Source organism: Pleurodeles waltl, chromosome 4_2 (genome assembly GCF_031143425.1).
Source record: "Pleurodeles waltl isolate 20211129_DDA chromosome 4_2, aPleWal1.hap1.20221129, whole genome shotgun sequence".
In the NCBI taxonomy this organism is placed as follows: domain Eukaryota; kingdom Metazoa; phylum Chordata; class Amphibia; order Caudata; family Salamandridae; genus Pleurodeles; species Pleurodeles waltl.
The window spans coordinates 330,131,630-330,151,245 of record NC_090443.1 but is presented as its reverse complement, the minus strand read 5'-3'; the positions used below and the strand labels follow the sequence as shown (position 1 = coordinate 330,151,245).

At 44.3% G+C, this 19,616-nt stretch overlaps 1 protein-coding gene across 2 annotated transcripts in view; it reads right to left on the bottom strand.

The window, feature by feature from the left end:
- Positions 1 to 19,616, bottom strand: part of TMEM184B (transmembrane protein 184B) — a 405,031-nt gene that overhangs the window by 286,436 nt on the left and 98,979 nt on the right. For both annotated transcript variants that reach the window (XM_069231330.1, XM_069231331.1), the window contains exon 3: positions 279 to 444. In XM_069231330.1, coding sequence (XP_069087431.1) covers positions 279 to 444 — 166 coding nt within the window. The remainder of the gene's footprint in view (positions 1 to 278; positions 445 to 19,616) is intronic.

Genomic DNA, 19,616 nt, shown 5'->3' with positions numbered 1-19,616 from the left:
GCATAAGCATGGAATCTGATCTTTTCATTTACTTTCAAATAGGTTTTATGTTCACTGGAGGTTTAATAATCACACTGCTGTGGAGAGGACATGCCACAGTACTTCAATCTGCATCCCTCACAACAAATAGCCGCACAGTAGACTCTTCCCAATGAATTACAAGAAACTTCAGTGTGTTCCGTACTCAAACATTTGCTCAGTCAAAGAGTAGCTTACTGAACCCATGTGGTTTTCCTTCCCAGTTAATGTAGCCCTCTCCAAAAGACTCATACACTCACCCTCATAGCAGTCCCGCACAGTGTCAAAGTAGACATAGTACTGGTCATTGGTGAAAAAGAGCAGGCTTAGCCAAGAGTCAAAGGCATAGATAGGCACAATGAAGAGGATGCGCACAATATATCGCTGTTCGTTGGGGCAGGTGTAAGAACGTAAGTGCATGTAGATCTGTGGAGAGAAGAACAAGAATGGGATCAAACAACTGAAGAGAGGCAGAAAGAAGTAAGTAATTATCAACATACCACACTGACACATAGGGGGCCATCTGGTCAGAAAAAGCACATCACACACAGAACTACAGAAAAGAGGAAAACCTGAAATGGGAGGGGAAAGCATTAATTCAAGCCTGATGAGTGTGACCTGCCATTATTCAATCATATTTTTATTTTCACATGCCACTTTACAATTAACTGAAATCTTCCTAAATCCTATTCAGTTACAACTACTCACCTAAGGCAAGATTATCCAGATACCCAAGAGAAGTTGAGTATAACTAATTATCTAAATGGCCGAAAAGCACTGCAAACTGGCTGCAAATAACCCCAACATAATACATTTTGCAGCTCTATGACGAAGCCGGACTTCTCTCAGTCTGGAAAATTACAAGGAGCTCGAGGAAAATCTTGATCGAAACATGTTGTAAGGGACTAGGGTAGTGTAGCTAATCAACAAATAAGGAGACAAAGCCTTAGCAAAATGTTTTCATGCAAGTATTATTATACATGTTGAAAATTACTGTATCAAGTTCTGCTAGGAGGTTTCAGGAGTTGCTTAGTGCATAGATGTGTACTGCCACGATTGTATTTTAATTAAAAATATTGAATGTTTTCCTAAAGCTGGTAGGATAAGCATGTGTGATCTATTTTTCAGCAAAAAAAATGGTCATACTACAAGGGTTGTGCTATAAAAATACCTACAGTAAAATGTCTCTATGTTAGTGAGGAACTGTGCAGGTTCTGATTGTATTAATTACGCATTGACATGTATTACTTTAAGAATTTGTTTTACATCTCTTTATTTTTATCAACTTTTATCGATACAGTTTTGGATCTTTGAGCAGTTCACATAGTATATAAGCGTATATTTGAGACAGTGAACATTCAGACATTCAAGAATATAAGGTCGCCTCTGTCTGCATGATACTTAAGTACAGGTAGTACGTAGGTATTTCACAGGTGAAATTTCTGAAATCTACTTGTTGATATCATGCTTGCAATTACTCAGCAATTTTACATACCAATTAACCGATATCCCGGTCTATCAATTATGATTATTGCATTACAATTTCCAGCAGGTTATTCAGTGTCATCCACATTGAAGAAAGGTTTTGTCATAGCAAGAGGTTAGTTCTGCTAATTAGTCATCTGGTGTACAGGGTTCCTCTGCATTCATACTGCTCTGCGCCTCTTCCCTATTTCTTGTCTAATCAATTTGTACAGAGGTTTGTAGTTCTGTTAATATGGTATACCACCCATCGGATATTGGGTATTTGCAGACTCCCAAATAGTCCTCCCTCCTCAGCGCCACGCCTTAAGCCTTTGCCCAAGCAATGAGGGAACGTGCCATGCTGCAACTGTCGGGGGCTCGGGGTATTTCCATCGGCATGTGATGAGACGTTTGGCCACCGAGAACCCTTTGTCTAGAAAGAAGGTTGTGGCTTTATGCGCTTTACCTCTTTTGTGTAGGCCTAAGAGACAATTTTTCTCCCATGTGTGTAGTACATGTCTCTCTGTGCAAAGGGATAGGTGGTCAGTTATGTTGCGTCAGTAACATTGACGAGTGGGACAGTCCCACAGCATGTGGTGGGGGGGGGGGGGGGAAAATTGGCATCTACACACCCACAGTGAGGGCACGTCGCATTTATGCTATAAAAATATCGATTGATTTTAGCCAGGGTCAGGACTGCTTTGTGTACTACGTAATATTAAATATGCCTGAACCTCGCATTGCTGGGCATGTGTATCGGGATCGCCAACCATTATTTGTCCGTGCATGGCTGCATCAAGTCCACCTCCCATTTTTGGTATTGATGCATTCATGATATCACTGTGGGGTGTCTTAATGTGCTTGTTAACGAACACGTTATGTAGCGGTTCGTGCCCATCACGTGTGAATATTGTAAAGTCAAGTGCATTTGAGGATCTATCATATCCCCCATTTATTTTTCAGCACCCTAATAAGGAAATGATACACAAGAAAGTGCCCAGGCGGTATCCCTGTTTCAACCATCAGTGTGTCGTAGGGCAAAAGAGTTCCGTCTTGATATAGGTTGCCCAGTGTGTGTAGGTCGCTGCAGTCCATATATTTGACTCTATCGAAGTGGTGATTTCCCGTCCTCTGGGTGTCCTTTGAATTGGGATTGCTGGTGCATATAGGGTGATATTTCGAGTGAGGTAGAGGTGGTGTGCTACAAGTAATAGCTTGGGGTGGGGTTGAGCATGGGTGGAAAAGATGAATAACTGCAGTATGATTCCATATAGGGTCCAGTGTAGCAGTGTCTGCAAGTGTGTTGGCCAGCGAGCCATTTAGCTACCCATTGAAGCTGAGCTGCCAAATAATAGTGCTCATAGTTTGGCACCGCTGGGCCTCCTTGATCCAATGGGAGATATAGTTTTGCTAGTGCCACCCTACACCTGGTTTTATTCCAGATGAATCCTCTGATTATCTTTTACAGGGATCTCAAGAACGAGGGTGGTATACACAATGGTAAATTTGAAAAATAATAGAGCAGTCGGGACAAGCTACCATTTTAAGAAGTGTGATGAGTCCTGCAACTGATAGCAGAAGTGTGGCCCAGAAGGTAATTTGTCATTTTAGTGAAATTACTGTTCTGGTGATATTCCTATTGAATATATGAGTCTGAATTATATTTTCTAATGTTTAAGTAATGAAAGACTGCTGGCTGCCAGGTTACCGGGTCGGCATCTATTTGAAGGTGCGAGTCAGGTGTTGTGGGGGTAAAGGGAAATAAGCATGATTTTGCCCAGTTTACTTAGAGGTCAGAAATGTGGGCAAATTGTTGTAAGGTTTGTGCAACTGTTTGGGGATGCAGTGAATGACCCTGAGGTATAGGAGTAAATCATCTGCATAAAGCGAGATCGTGTGTGTTCTGTGCCTTAAAGGTATGTCCCAATCTGCTGTGTGGGAACGCATAGCAAGTCCAAGAGTTTCAATGGCTAACAAGAATAAAATGGGCAAGAGCAGGCATCAATGTCTAGTACCTCTGTCAATCTGAACTGGTTCCGATATGAGGCTCCCCTGTAAGGCCTTGAGTATAATAGACTTATTAGTTGGATACATTTAGGTTTTATACCATAGCGGGGCAGGACATCAAACAGGAAGGCCCATTCCAAAGAATCAAAGGCCTTCTCTAGATCAAGTGCCATGCAGCCAGCACAGGGTCATCTATTGGGGGCTTAGGTGAGGATTTGGAAAAAGTGACACAGGTTAAGGGAGGTGCTCCTGCCAGGGACAAAGCCATTCTGGTCAGGGTGTATTAAGAGAGGGACAAGTGGGGATAAGTGGGCTGCTAGTATTTTCGCCAGGATTTTGTAATCCGTATTCAATAGAGCCAGGGGCTGGGGCTGGTATGACCCTAATGCAATAGGTTCTCTCTCTGGTTTTGGGAAGGATATTAGTAAAGCTTCAGCAAGGGAAACTGGGAGCCAGAGGGACTTTAGGGCATACATTTTGTTTTTAAGGTGGGGGGCCAGTTGTGTCAAATACGTTTTTTAAAATTCAGCAGGCAAGCCTTCTGGCCTGTGCTTTAACCGTAGCCAGTGCTCATCTAGCTCCTTGTATCTCAGACACTGTTATCTGCTCGTGTAGTTCCTCTTGTCGTTCAGCTGTAATTTGTGGGTGAAGTAACGGGAAAAGGCATGCGCAAGTCTTGTCTGGGCTGCCAGTCAAGTTTGAATGATACAGTGCTTTATAGTGACATGTTAATTCTTGATGTTTGTCTCGTTGGGTATATAATAAGTAATTTGTCACTGATCTACATGCGGTAATAGATTGGTGAAGTTGGTCCTGTTTAGCAGCCACAATAGGCGGGATCATGCCTTGTCTGCAAGTGCATGGGTTTTTGCAGAGTGCACTTCATAATTAAGGCATCGGAGATGCTCCATTGAAGCTACATGCATCTGCCTTGCTTCAGTGAGGGTAGTGGTAGCGTAGGGATCTAGTGTAATTTGGGTTTCCAAAGCTAGGAGCTTACACTCTACCCATATCAGTTCCCTCTCTGACGGTGCATGCCTCCGCTTGTTCCTTGGCAGTGGCCCGTAAGTGTGACTTTTAGTGCACCCCATTCAGGGAGCCTCGAGGACGCCCTGTGTTATGTTCAAAATACGTGTCGATGGCTATCCCCAAGTAGTCTATGTGTGTGATGTGACCAAGTAAGTTAAGGGTACATACCAAACGATCAATCCTGACAAGTAGTTAATGAGGTGGAGAGTAATAGGATTACATTCTGTCGGCGGCATAATATATCTGTTAACTGCCAGAGATTAAGCCACTCTTGCAATGCTGACGCATTGGAAGTAGCCACTTTGTGAGGGAGAGGGGGAAATGAGCGGTCTAAGTCGACACAAAGGAAGCTATTTAATCCCTTCCTATTAGCCACGGGATTCCGCTCCATTTGGACACGGATTGTGAGATTGTTTGTAAGTAGTTTTGGTCTGTACTGGGAACTTAGATGTTCCCCAGTAGAACGTGGCAGCCATTTAATCAGCCCTTGACAAACACACATTGACCCTCAGGGTCTATAACCACTTCTTCCGAAGCAAAGGGAGGTCCCAGGGCGGATCCATATCAGCTTTCCCGAGCGTACGAGGAATAGTGAGTAGCATATACCTGCCCTCGCCATCTGCGTTGTAGTCTGATTGCTTCCTGGTGTGTTAAGTGTGATTCTTGTATTAGGACAATATGTATTGTGTGGCGTTTAATGCAAGACTATACTGTGTAGCACGTTGAAGGGGTATGCATGCCACATACGTTCCAGGTCATTATACTTGTGTCAAACACAAGGACAGTTTGTCACTTCATATTCTGTTTGTGGTCACATGGACAGTCGGCTGCGCTAAAGCGAGCATCAATGTCTTTCCTGTATTTGCAGGTAACATGGGATCAGAGTATCACAAAACTACAGTAAAGCAAGAACTTAAGTGACTTGTAACACATACAAGCAACTTGTAACACATACAATACCAATAGAGCAGAATCGCAACGTGCGGGTTCCCAAAGGTGCTGCGCTGTGTACATTATTCGTGATTTAGCCATGAGGTAAATAATTTTGTCTGAGGGCTCACACCAGGGACAGTTTCATGTTCTAATGCACTGGGCCACGTCATGGATGAACCTTCGTCCCCGGAGTCGTCCCTTGAAGTACACTCCGGCGTGTCATCCCGAATCTGAGTGGCTATCTGCACGGCTTTTCTCCCTTCACTCAGCCTCTGCTCTAGATGCCCTGGGTTGGAGAGATCCTCTTGATGGGCAGCGGTGGTTTGTGGGGCGTGGTTCCCATCGCTTGTCCTGGGTCAGTCCCGTTTCTTGCATGTGAGGCGCCACAGACAGACCCGCAGCTTCCAACCAGTCCCAGGCACCCTGTGTGGAGTTGAAAAAGTGAGTCTTCCCCTCTGACATGACCCAGAGTCTCGCTGGAAAGAACACCGAGTATCGTAGCTCGGAGTCTTGCAATCGGTGCTCAACTGCCAGAAATTAATTTTGTTGTCTTTGTACTTGTATAGTGTAGTCAGTTAAATACATATTGTGTGCATTAGCCACTGTGATTTCAGTTAATTTCCGGGGTTCTTTCAGTATGGAGTCACAGTTGCGATAATGCAGCAGGCGGAGTAATGTAGGCCTTGGGATGGTGCCAAATGCAGGTCTGGAACGCAACGCACCCTTTCGATAGCAAAGAACAATGACAATGTCCCCTCTGGGAGGAGTCTCCAGAGCCATGCCTCAACATATTTCACCTCATCTCTCCCTTCTGCTCCCTCTGGCAGGCCTATTATGCAGATATTTTTGCACCTGGTGCTTCCTTCTGCGTCAGCCCATGTCTCCAGTGTCTGGATGTGTTGCAGGCAGGTCTTCAAGTCTGCTGTCAGCTGACCAGTTTTAGGCACATTGGCTTGAAGTGACATTTCTGTAGAGTGGACTCGATCGGTCAGTTGCATGCAACATCATTAGGTCAGTTGTTACTTGGTCTATTTTGGATTCCAGTGACGCAAGCGTGTGTTCTACAGCTGCAACTACCATGTTGAGTTTATCACCTGGGATTGGTGCTTGTGTCATACTTGTGTTTGCAATGGGACCAGTGCTCTGAGATGGTCACGCTGGGGTCCCAGATGCATTAGAGAGCAGGAGGCCCATATTTCAGCAGAGGTGCACAGCTTGGTCCATGTAATGTATAACATGCTAATTCAAGCATTTAGAGGATAGGCTGGCTTGCCATCGGCAGTAATCATATCCGGCAACACATTACAAGCAGCCTGTGAGTGCCACTTGATTTTGTTGATTAATGTCCCCACACCTCTCCAGCGTTGTCTCCGATATGAATTTGATCCCCCCCAGGTTGGACAGTGTGTACTTTTCTGGGACAACAAGATGTACGTAATTCAAGCTATGAGAGTTAACAGTGCTTGACTGATGGCCCGCTATGTATGCATCAGGGCAGCACCACATTCACGCTATCCTGGGCCCAGTATATATTGTGCTAATGTCGTTCATCGGTGAGTCTGGCAGGTAAGGTATCTGTGATCTGCATGGGTTGGTCATGTGGGTAGAGAATTAATGCCTTGAATGAGTCGAGCTTGCCGGTGTGATTTGTCTTTCATTCACGATTAACGGGCTCACTGTCTCCTTGGCCTGGAGAGGGAGCAGAAGATTAGAAAGTATCGGGCTCGCCTGTTGGGCTGCAAGTGGTCGATATATCTGAGTAGGGCCCAATCTCTGGCCTTATCGGTCGGGCAGTGCTGTGCCTGCAGCCAGGAGAGAAGGTAAGGGTCGCTGGCAGGTGGGGTGTAGTTCCTTAGTCCTCCCTCATTTTCAACCCTGCTCGTGCCTTTTTTAAGGGGTGTTTCCCTATCTTCAGAATACACTGTGGGGGCGTTCAATACAGGGTTCTCCAATTATGGCCACAATCTCCCCACGACTCCGCTCAACAGGACTCCACTGCAGATGAAAGCAGGCCTGCTTGTCGTCTCCGGGACACTCATCCAGCGGCTCAGCACGAGCAGCCAGCACAACTATCTTCATCCCTGACCAGCAGGGTCGTTATTGTTTTGGCCGGGAGGAGGAGCAACAGTTGAGGAGGTAACAGACACGTCCTCTGGGACATAACGTGTCTTTATGCAGTGCGCTATATTTGTTTAGGGCCCTACTCCCAGCCTGAATACATGGATGCCTCAAAGCTTGCAGCCAAAGGGAAGAGTAAGGGACGCAGTCCATAGGCAGGCCAGTTCCCTGCTCCATTTACAGACCCATTTGTACTGTGCCGGAAGACACTTACCTTCCGGTTGTGCTACGACAGCATCCGATGTGTTTTTTTTGTTTGTTTTTTTTAAATCGCAGCTATAATCTCCTCATGTCTCCATGCGGTAGTATGGCCCTGGCGCGCTCACTGCACTACATTAGTTTGGCTCTGGGGTCATCCTAGGCCACAAACATGCCTCGAGTGCCCACCGCAGTTGATCCGCGCATTGCAGCCTTGCGAGACACGGCAAGCAGGTCCCAGAAGGGGCAATGTAGTAACCAGCACAGCAGTGATCAGTTGTAGGGTGGATGGCTAATATTTAGAGCGATAAATGCAGGATAATTTGGGATACGAGCGTGGAGCTTTGCTAACGTGTGTCCACCATCTTGGCCCAGCAAGCCATGTCCCATGTATCACTTTAAAACAAACACAAACCTAACATGTATACACAAGCACACACATTCCTCTCGTTCTCCATTCCTGATGAGATCAAAATGTCCAAAGAATAGGTTGCTCACCATCGGCTATGCTCTTTGTGACGTAAACGGTATCGAACTGCAGATTTCTTAACTTTAGAATATTTCCAAGGTCCCAACACAGACCCTAAATTTTAACAGCAATGCTCCCAGGTGCCTCTAATGGGCGCTGTGTAGCTCTGTGTTGGCTTCATTCTATCCTGGAAGTAACAGAGCAAAGTCACATTCAGGCGCCACCCCTGAGCATCACTGTCAGTTTTTTTGCTTGACTGCTTCCATGACCTCAAATGTGGACCACAGGCAACTAGAGGAACCAGTGTGCAGATCTCCAATTTGGGACCTTTTTTTGAATGATAAAAAGGCATCAACTCCTCAGAATGGGGAGGTAAGAGGTCAGTGAGGAATAGGTGGTTAGTTAACAGTATCCACCAGAATGAGTGTTACCGAAGTTAAATATCTGCTTCTTCTGATGGATATTCTAACTACAGATTCATCACCGTTAGAATAGAAACTAAAGCAGTACATCCTCAAGGTGAAGGGGGCTTAGATCAAAAATTCCTGCAGGATCGAACGGATGAAATGCCCATTCCAGCAGACAATGTTGTCAAGGCAGTAGTACTTTGTGAATGTGTACATTAATGCCCACACAGCCACTGGACAGAGGTCAAGAACAGATACTCAACATGCGAATGTAGTGGTAGTAGCCTTGGCCCAGGCAGAGTGAGCCACAAGCCCTTCAGAGGCTGCTTCTTGGCCAGTGCAGAGGTCTTAATGCAGAGGACTTTTCACTGTGACTCCTTTTCTGCATTGCAGTGCCTTCCTTCTGTCTGAAGGATCCTGCAAACAGCTGATCGTCCGGATGGTGTTTTGTGATTTCAACATAAAAATAAATCTCTCCTGGGATCCACTCAATGGGAGTATCTCCTCCTCTTTCGAGCGGTGAGGTGGAACAAAGACCATAGGAAGAGTGACAGACAGTCCAACTTGAAAAATCAAGACTTTCAGGAGAAAGGCCACCTGGGTAATCAGCACCATCTTCTCAGGGATATAGGTGCTTTAGAGTACAGATAGAGCCTGTACCTGACTCAGGTAACGAGCTGAAGTGATCGCAATGAAAAAGACTGTTTTGAGAGTGAGAAGATGCAGTGAGCAGATGCGCATGGTTTTGAAGGAGACACACAAGGGAAGTCAGAACAAAATGAAGATCCTGCTGTGGCATCAGAAATTGTTTGGGAGGGTACATGTGTCAAACCTTTAATAAAATGCATTACAACATGTGATTTTAAAAAATAATGGCTGGTTGAGCGAACGCAAAAGGATTGAAAGTGCCCAAACAATTACCTTTACGAGTGCTCACTGCAAGACCTTAATAGGACAAGAACAGTAATACATCGGATAACTTGGCGTGCAGGAGGGCACGTGTTGCGGGTTTCACCCCAAGCCATAAATCTGTCCCAGTGTATGATGTAGATGGTCTTTGTAGAAGGATGTCTGAATGTGAGGATGACATCCACATTCTTAGGTAGCAAATCGAACGCCATCAACTGCTGCAGCTCAATTTCCACACATGACAATGTAGATTGTACAGGTTTGGGTGCAGAACCTTACCATGCTGCTGCAACAGAAGGTATTCCTGCAGCAGTTATCTGATTGGAGGGCATGCCCAATTGTTCTGGATACCACACTCTCCTGGCCTCCTGGTGTCTAGAGACACTTGGATGATGACTTGTGCCTGGTCATTCCTGATCTTCTTGAGAACATGGGGCAGGAGAAGTGGTGGCAGAAAGGCTAGTGTGAATGAGTCCCCTAGAGAGAGTGTTCTTGGGAACTCCAACATGCAAATGTCTTGACACTGCACATTCACAACTGTAGTAAAAAGATCAAGACAGGGCTCTCACCACTGTCGGAAGAATGTCCTGAGCCACCTTGTGATGCAACTTCCATTGGTGATCCACCAGCCATTGTTTGCTGGGCACCTCCGTCCTGGCATTTAAAGATCAAGTTAGGCAATTCACGATCTGGGAAGTGCTCATGCTTCAGCCAACTCCAGAGGCACAGTATCACTTGGCAAAGGACCCAGGACCCCATTATGGCCTGCTGAGTGGAATGGTGTCCCTGGTGACCTGCATGATGTCTTCTAGATCACCATCCTTTGTCCAAAAGGATTTGGTGACTGCTGCAGTGGTGGCAGTGCATATATGTCAGCCATCTGGAGTTCCCTCGAAAGGATCAGAACTGTTGGGGGAACTGTCAGGCAGGGTGGCAAGGCAAAATGAACAAGCTGATGATCTACTGTTTTTTTTTTAAAGTGTTTGAAGACAGAATTAGCCTTTTAGATTAAGTGGTGGGACCCATTAAAAGGCATATTCAGTAAAGATGTCTGCATCTCCCCAGAAAAGCCAGTGGACTGCATCCATTTGAGGGGGCGGAGTACCACACAACTGCCTACCACATACCCCAAGCAGTCAGTAGTATCTAGCCCAGCCCAGCACTAATGACATTTCGCTTAATCCTGGTCTTGAGGAATGGTTTAAGCCAAAAAGGCTTGATACTTCTCCGGGACCAACGGAGAGATCACGCTGGCCATTTCTCAGAGCAGGGGTGTGGAATTCCTATAGCCTGACACCCAGGACATATTTTTTGGGGTCAAGGACAACACGTTTTGTTGTTTATTTTGTCCTTGGGATAAGTAGGCCCAACCCCCTGCAGCACAAACCATTTGGTAGACAGTTTACAGGACCCAATTATGGAGCAGGAAAGGGAATTGTCTGCAGTTGATGTAATATTTGTGTCCATATGTTTGTGCTGTGTGTGCTTGTATTTATGGTTCATTAATGTGAAGCCTTTATTATTAGGGTGAGTGCTCTAATACATGTTGTAAGCTCGGACTGCACTACTGCCACCGATTCCGGTAAAAAAAATTAGTACACATGTTCGCAACGTTTAACAATATAAAGCTAAATGTAATGTTCCCAGAATTCTCTCTGATTAGCTGCAGGTATTTTAAGAAGCTTAAAAGCAAGAGTGATGACTCTTTGCTTTGAAAATAAAAAGCTCACAAAGAAAATGCAACTAGGGGAAAAAAAACGTTTGCTAAATTACTGTGAAATGTTTGGTACTATTTCCTTAAAGCATCATTCAGTAAAATGTTTTGATGCATGCTAGTATTCCCCAAAAATATTCATAATGGGAAATCAGTGAAACCAGTTTCAACAAGACTGGCAAACAGGAAAATAAGCAAGCATTGGCAAAGTAAATAGGTCTGATATTGGAGGTCAGTCTTTTGGTTTCATCAATGCAGGTCTTATTTTGAGATGGCTATTGAAAAACTATTGTTGTGGGAGCTGTAGGCCTTCACCATTGTAACAAACATTGGCAAAACACATAAACAGATTTGGATTTAAAAAAAGCACACATTGCCACAGTAGTTTCTGGCACTGAACAAAACTACTTTATGTGCCGGTATGCTCCTTGTGAAAGAGCAGATTGCCATCACTCAGAGTGAAGGCAGCCAAAAGATGGATAAAGAGTGATAGAATTTTATTAAAAACAAAAGGTCTTGGTTAACACCAGATCTAATTAGGTGGCCAATTGCTAAAGAAAGTAAAAATTGTACACCCATGATATATGCCTTTGCATTAGTGCAGATTTACATATTTCATTTCAAGAATTTACAGAGGTACACCAGGAAATCTAACTTCTAGATAATATATGTTAATTGTATTTTAGCAGAGATGCATGTGTAGATTTGCTAATTCAAAAATATGTGTTTATAGGTTCACTTTCCCTCCAACCACTTTTTTCCCATTCCTGGAATAAGTTTTATTTCTGCTCTTGTCAGGAGTAAATATCCAATCTTTCCCAGTGTGTGAAAAGATTAGATAAGAGCTTGTGAAAACCCATAAAACATGCAAGTTAGTAGGTTTGCACAGACTAAGAAGGACATTCCAACCCTGAAACCGCTGTTTACCGCTACCTCTAGCAGAAGTATGTAGGTCTGCAGAAAGGTGGCAAAATAAGGAAATTGCTAGTATTCCTTGGCATAATCAGAGAGGCTTTAATCGGAGCTCTTATATAATAAGACTGCTGCCATAATTTGTCATTGCTCTCCATGACACAAAATGGACAAGTAGATTTTTTTTACAGAACAAGTAGATTTATGAAAGAACATGTCCTATGGACAAGTAGATATTTTATTAAATTCCACACTCATGTCAGAGGCCAAGAGTATAACGGCCTAACAGCCAGACCACACTGACTGACCTCAACGTCAAATGACAGAGAAGAACATCTGCATCTTGAACATGCCAATCCTTTTTGGCTCCCTGTCGGAAGGGAATAATGGGGAATGATTTAGGATTGACCTTGCTGGTGGAAGATTGGACCACCAAAATCTCAGGAGTCTGGTGCTGTCTGTGGCCAGTCTATGAAGCACAACAGAAAATGAAGCACAACAGAAAATGAAGCACAACAGAAAATGAAGCACCCTTCTCTGTTCGTAGTTCAAGTGACAAAACCAAACCTGTAACAAAGATGATATCCACCTCACTGACCTCTTGCAAGTCTATGTAGATATCTTTGTTATCATAGTGGGGGGTGAATCATCCTAGTCATTCCCATCGAATTATCATGACGATCAGAATTGGAGTAAAAAAATGTGATGAAATCTCTGATGAAGGCCTAGTGGAAGAGAAGTATTCTGTCTCAATCAGGGCATACACAGATCCGGTATGCCTGTGTGAAATCATGACGTGATCGTAGTCCGGGTCTAAGCCAATTCGGCTCGAGGTTGGACTCTAGTCTGTAGAGGCTCCACCTTTGGCACTGCTGAGACTGGAACTACAACCTGTGGAGAAGAAACTGGTGCAGATCTTGGAGACTGATTGGAAGTCTGTGTGGAACCCAAGGCAGTTCTACAGGCACAGGGGAAGAATCCCCAGCGGTAACCCATCTGGAGGCCCCTGAAGATCCTTGGGGCCCGAAGGCATACCAGAGATAACAGAAGAGAGCCAAAACTACAGTGCATGGCTTCCTTACGTACCTCAAGTTGCAGCACAGTTGCTGATGGCGTGGAAAAGTCTAGGCAGAATGGGATCAGTTGTGAAATCATTCCACGATTGGGGAGCGAGACAGATTGCCATCTTGACACTCTCATGACTTCTCTTATGAGGGAGAGAGGTGGGAAGGAGTAGAGTCCTGCTTTGAATTCTTATTAGATATGATCTTACTGAACAACTTTGACCGTGAAAAGGTGAGGATAAGTAGGATTTCAGATTTATCATAAACTCATCTCTTATTATCCCAGCTTTTGTTGTATTGAGTCTTTTGCAGCTACAGGAAGTGACAGTTGAACTGAGAGAGAAGAGGCAGAGATGCTTTACAAACAAACTCAACAAAACACATGAATTACTCAGTTTTAGGGCAGCATGTAAAGTAATAGGACAAAATGACAGAAGAAATATACATAAACACGTGTCAATGTAAATATACACACAAACATCGGATCTCAACTCTTAACAAAAAGGAAACCGAAAAGACACCAAGAAATAAATTAAAATGATTACCTTGACCAAAAAACAGTAACAGACTTGGATTAACAACTACTCCCTTAGCTTAATCGATGACCTGCTGCTCCCATCAGTTCTCCATCCCCTAGACCATAGACCATCTCTCAAGATGCACTTTATAATCATGTGCTCACTTTTATGTCCTCACATCATAATATGACTAGCAACGCAAGAGTACAGACTCTATCAATGCACAGTACGTTCTTTAAAATCACATGCATTTTTTATCTGGTCTGTGCGATGTTTGCATAAAGAGAGACCTATTCATCTCAGTAGTGCAGGACCTAAATATTTAAAGTTCATGCAATTATGGATACCTTGAAGTAGGGTCTTACTTAATCAGTGGGTGGTGGTTACAAAATATTGAATTAGTCAGAAGTCCCAGATGTGTCAGTCCTCCTGAAATGTAAGCTGAACCTTCCTATTCTAAATGAAACTGAACCAACAATTATCTACACATTACCCTTGTGTGCTTGCATGCTAGGTGTGTGAGGGACTTCCGCCAGAAACAAAGAACCCCCTTGGCACCTTCATAAACAAGATTTGTAGGTTTGAAGGGAAATTTAATACTGTTCTATCTGAAAAGGGCACAACTACGACCCCGAACTTTATCCTTGCCCCTAAATGCTCCCCACACCAAAACACTGAAATGTGGCTCTGCTGGATGGACACAAAGGCCCTGACTACATGATATGTGGAAAAGTATGAGGTACACCAGATATGCAATTTTCAACACATGAATTACATAGGTGTTGATTTTTTCTAGGCTTTCGCGCTCCCCTCAATAAATATCGGCAGGTTTCAGCTGCCAAAATCTTTCAGAGTAAACAGTAGAGATTTAAGAACTATCAGGCAAATCAGAATTTGATACCGGAGCACAGCTTCAGAGATAATATGTTCTGTCCCAAGAAGCGTGCACATCCAAAAAGTAAAGACCAGGTTGATGTCACACTGAGGCTGCACAAATGGCTTGAGGAGACACACAGGCGTCAAGTGGTTTAAAAAAACACATCCCAACCAGTGATTTGAACAAAACAGACTGGTCGCGCATACGCAAAAAAGCCAACAAGGCTGAGAAGTAACCCTTACCAGCTGCAACTGAAAGTCTCTGCTGCACCAACAACAGTGTACACAAACTTACTTCAGAAAGTTTACGCTGCAAGGAATCAATAAGCGGGTCAAACAACACATTGAATCTCGATGCATAGAAGTGTAGGCTGTGAAGACTTGTATGCAGGACCCTGCCATTTTGCTGAGACAGAAGGTTCGCCTAAGGTGGAAGCCTAATCAGAGGGCAGATGCTCGGTCTCAGAAGCTCCAGGTATCACGCTCTTTTGGCCTTTTCTCAGCGATGTGAATAGATTCAACTAGAACTCGCCTCACTCCCAAAAGAAGTCATTCATTGTCTGCCAGACAACACCTGCTCTACATGTCCGTCTTGCTTTCAAGGACCCCACTAGGTGATTGCCAAGCGGAGGAAGATGTTCAGTTGTTCCACTCACTCTTAGAGACAAAGCCTTCTGGTACAAGGCCTAGGACCCCACTCTATCCTGCAGTATAACAAGGTGGTGGTAGTGTTTTAGGACTCCTGTTGTAGTAAGGAGACTGCTGGAGTTTGGGATCCAGTGTGGGGAACTGAATCTGATTCCACACTGTGTGACAGCTGTCAGCCTAACCCTTCGGGCTAGTTAGCAGCACCTCACCCTCACCAGTACCAAAGGTAAAGTGATTTGTGGCAGCCTATCGCATGACACTCTAGGACTCCTCAGGGAAGTCATGGTGGAACAGATCATATCCCTTTCTTTCAGTTATACAAGTCTCATACATGCAAAGACAGAAAGCAGAATTTTGGTTCAATGTGTTATTGAAGCAACTGCGTTCTATGTAAAAAGGCATGAATTGTGATTATGAGGATAATCAAACACGATTACAGCCGTGACCAGGAACACAAGAAGAGTCTCACCACATTGTCAAATTAGTGTGTCTAATATCCCTACCTACACTACAAAGTTTCTACATGAGAGCAAATAGCATTGTTAGCCCTAATCCACCCATCTAGTCCCGTAAGGAAGCCCAATCCCCATATATGTGTTCAGAGGTAAAAAAAGAGGTCTGTTAGTCTGCTGGGAGTCCTCCCACGTAGATGAAGAGGAAGCAAGGAGTTTCAGCAGAAACTGCAAAGACAAGCAGCATGAGATGGCAGGCTTTCTGATATGTCCCCTCTAAGTTGGTGGGAGCAGCATGTTTTAAAATAAAACATATTGTTCTGAGGACTGCCCTGACATAACACATTTTTCTATGTAGGGTAGACACTGTACTCTCTGGACCACCAATACCCGGTAAACTACTGTGTGCAGCCTTGGAGTGAGCACAGGATGAAATGTTGTGCAAAGATATTAATAACAAAATCTGCATGGAAGGGAAAAGGATAAAAATAATAAAACACTGCCACTAAAATGAAGCTTTGCTAAAATAATAAGAGGAATAAAATGACAACTGACTAGGTGAGAGGGCACAGGCCTCAGACCCAAGCTAAAATAAATAAGTGCCTACATAAACGCTAAATAACCTCACAACAGTGGTGTCCATGAGGACATGACCCAGCCTCCCTTGAATGGATGGCAAAAAGGCTTTCAGGGCTAAGTGGATTTCCCACAGCTCCAGGAAGCTGATGTGGATGAGGCTTCCTTTCTCCAGGACACCAACAGACTCAAGCATCAAGAGACTGGCCTTTGTCTGAGTTGATCAACAACGATTGTGCAGCACGTGCCTTAAGCATCCAGTCATCAAGGTACTAGAAAGCTGGGATTAGACCACTGGCATCACTACTATTGTGAACATCTGAGGGGCTGAGGAAACATCAAAGGGAAGCACAGCAAACTGAATTATTTTTTTGGGCCCAGCTAACAGGATGTAACACCTGTGGGATTGAAGAGGTATATGGAAATACAAATCAGACCATCAGGTCTTCTGGGTCCAGAGCAGAAAGTGTCTGACCCAACATATGCATCTTATATTTGTCCTTCCGTACAAAGGGATTTATCAGGCGAAGGTTCATAATGGGGTTGAGGGCCTTGACTTTTTTCTGGTTCTGGCGGTGAAAATAGAGGTATGAACATCCATCGCCTTTTTCAGAGTTTGGTACCCGCATCTTTGTGGAGCAAACAAAATATCTACTGCATCAGGATTTACAATGCTCCCCCAAAGTTCGTTCTGGTGTAGGAGGTAAATGGGGTGGAGATGAAGGGTAGGGTTGAAATCCTTTTTATCTCTACGACCCATTTGTCAGATAAACGTTTCTCCCATGCTGGAGATAATTTACAATATCTCCACAATCAGCCTTGCATGGGCTATCAAGGACAAAGTAAAGCAGCTTGGTCGCCCCTGCAGTGGGGACGAAGGAGTTGGGTGACCATTCTCACTGCTGCCCTGAATGCTGTTTGCCAGGCCCCCGGGCGAAAAGAGTGGTTGCTGCACCATTAGTTAGGAAAGCTGCTGCTGTTTATAGGTAACCTCCTGGTGTACATTATGACTCTACGAAACTGGTGGGAAAATTGTTTTGCTAATGTCAACAGACCTTAGGTCTGTGCAGTGGCTAGGCTGTAGTAGATTCTAGATTCTCTCTAGAGCAGAGTCTGTCTTTTCCCCAAAAAGCCTGGACCCATCAAAAGGCATGTCACTTAAGAATGCTTATACATCCCCTGAAAAGGCATGCGTGCCTCCTCAAGGCCACGCTGGTACCAACAGCCCTGCCAATGCAATCTGTAGTATCTAGGCCAACAAGAGTCACAAACATTGATGCATCCTGTCCATTCTGTATTCTTTATGCCAAAAGGGGTACAAGATAGTCTGGGATTGCTGGTTAGACCTTGCCGGCTATATCCCAGTGAGCATTGTTTATTTGCCTATGGAGAATACAGAATCGAAGGACATCAGGGCCAAACTTGCGGTGAAAATAATCTCTTGCCAAATGCTTCAAACATCAGTCCGTTGGATTCCTTGTCTGAGGATTGGTCAGGATAACCCTTCTGGTGGAAGTGTAAGAATCCATTTTGTATTGCTCATTTTCCTTTAACACATGTAGTTTGAGTTCTTTCTCTGAACGCACTGCCTATCGCATATGTTATCTTATGTATATTTGTTTAAGTAAAATAAGCCTGGTTCCACACCACGGGGTCGCAGCTGGTTTCTTTCCCTAGCTGGGGCACGTTACTCATTTTAATCATGTGGTAAAAATAACTAACCGACCTCAGCTGTTGTATTTTGGGGAGGAGAAAGGCGGATATCTATACCTTTAAACCACACAATCCTTTGAAGGGTCTCAAGAATGTGGGAAGTCAGGCAGCAGCAGAAGGGAGTCGAGGACAAAGCAGGGAATGGAACCTCCTTAAAATTCTTGTATGATGTATATCATTATTTACTTACTTTATGTATCCTTTAATGTAGGAGTATAAATATCACTGTTAAACGCTCCATGCTAGCACACTTTACTTCGGGCCAGGGATGCCAGTTGTAAATCTGTCCTCTTTGCTACAGCAAAAATAAATAGACCTTTGGTCATTGATTTTTCACTCCGGCTCTCAGTGTCAAAACTCCTTTTTAAGTGCATTTGTAAGTATCATTAAAATGTGCTTTACCGAAGCCTGCACAATGAGGCTCTTAGGTGTAGTGTCCTGTTAAAATATCTGTTTCAATAGGCACAGGTCTAAGTCGCAGGGCTACTGGTCTGCCAACTGGTGGGAAGAACCCGGTTTTAACCATGCAGCCATAGAAGCATCTGTAAGGCCATCATTGTAAAGCAACAATGGCTGAGAAGTTGTATGTCCGGGCTTATGAATCTCTGTGAGAACATTTGACTTTGTTTCTATGGAATCAGCCATCCTCTTGATCATCAATGCCCAAGGAACCCTTTCTTCTGTTGGTGGTCCTTGTGGTGAGTTAATCTGTTTCAAGGTGATGTATCTAACCCATTGGTAGGTCTAGATACAACGCACTATCTACATAATGAGTGAGGAGCAGAACATAACCTTCCTTTTCATCATTAGTCTACAGAGGGCCCCTAATTGCATCCTGCAAAGGGTCAGAGCCAAAAACAGAATGAAGCTTTTGCTTATAGCTACAGATGCTCAAAGCTGTTGAGGTGTCAGGTTAGAATAAGGCTGAATGACAACCGGCTGCACTTTTGTAATCTCATTCGGTGGCCTAGGCCTGAGGTTGGTCTGGAAAAAGTAATGGCTATTGGGGTTGGAAATCAGTGCAGCAGGAACTGGCAAGATCTTGGAGACTGTGTGGCAGGCTGTGCCAGAACCAGTACAGGCCTGGGATTGGATTCTAAGGGCACAGATGGCATTGGGGGATGAGTAGCCAGTGGTAAACCGACTGGAGGACCCTGCAGCTCCCTAGACGGTGCAGATGTCACATTGCAAATTTGCAGCATGGTTTCCCTGAAGATTGCAATCTGCCATGGAATCGATGACGGCACAGTGAACTCTGAGCGCATCAGGATCAACTGAGGAATTGTTTCTGGTCAAACGGGTACAACATTTATCTTGCTGGCCTTGTCCCTTCTCTTCGAACTAGAGTAACGGAATAGAGTAGAGTCCCACTTCATCTTTTCAGGTTTACTTTTGGATTTGATTTACACAGGACTCGCGCTAGAGGTGGATTGTCCACTGGTATGACCTCCTGAGCAAGACTAAGCCGTCGAAGACTTGTACTGCGTATCTAAAATGTATCTTCAGATGAGGACACAAAGCACTCACAAGACTCCTACAGGGTTGCGTAGTCCCCCCCCCATAACACCACAAACAGCAGACACCTTGCTAA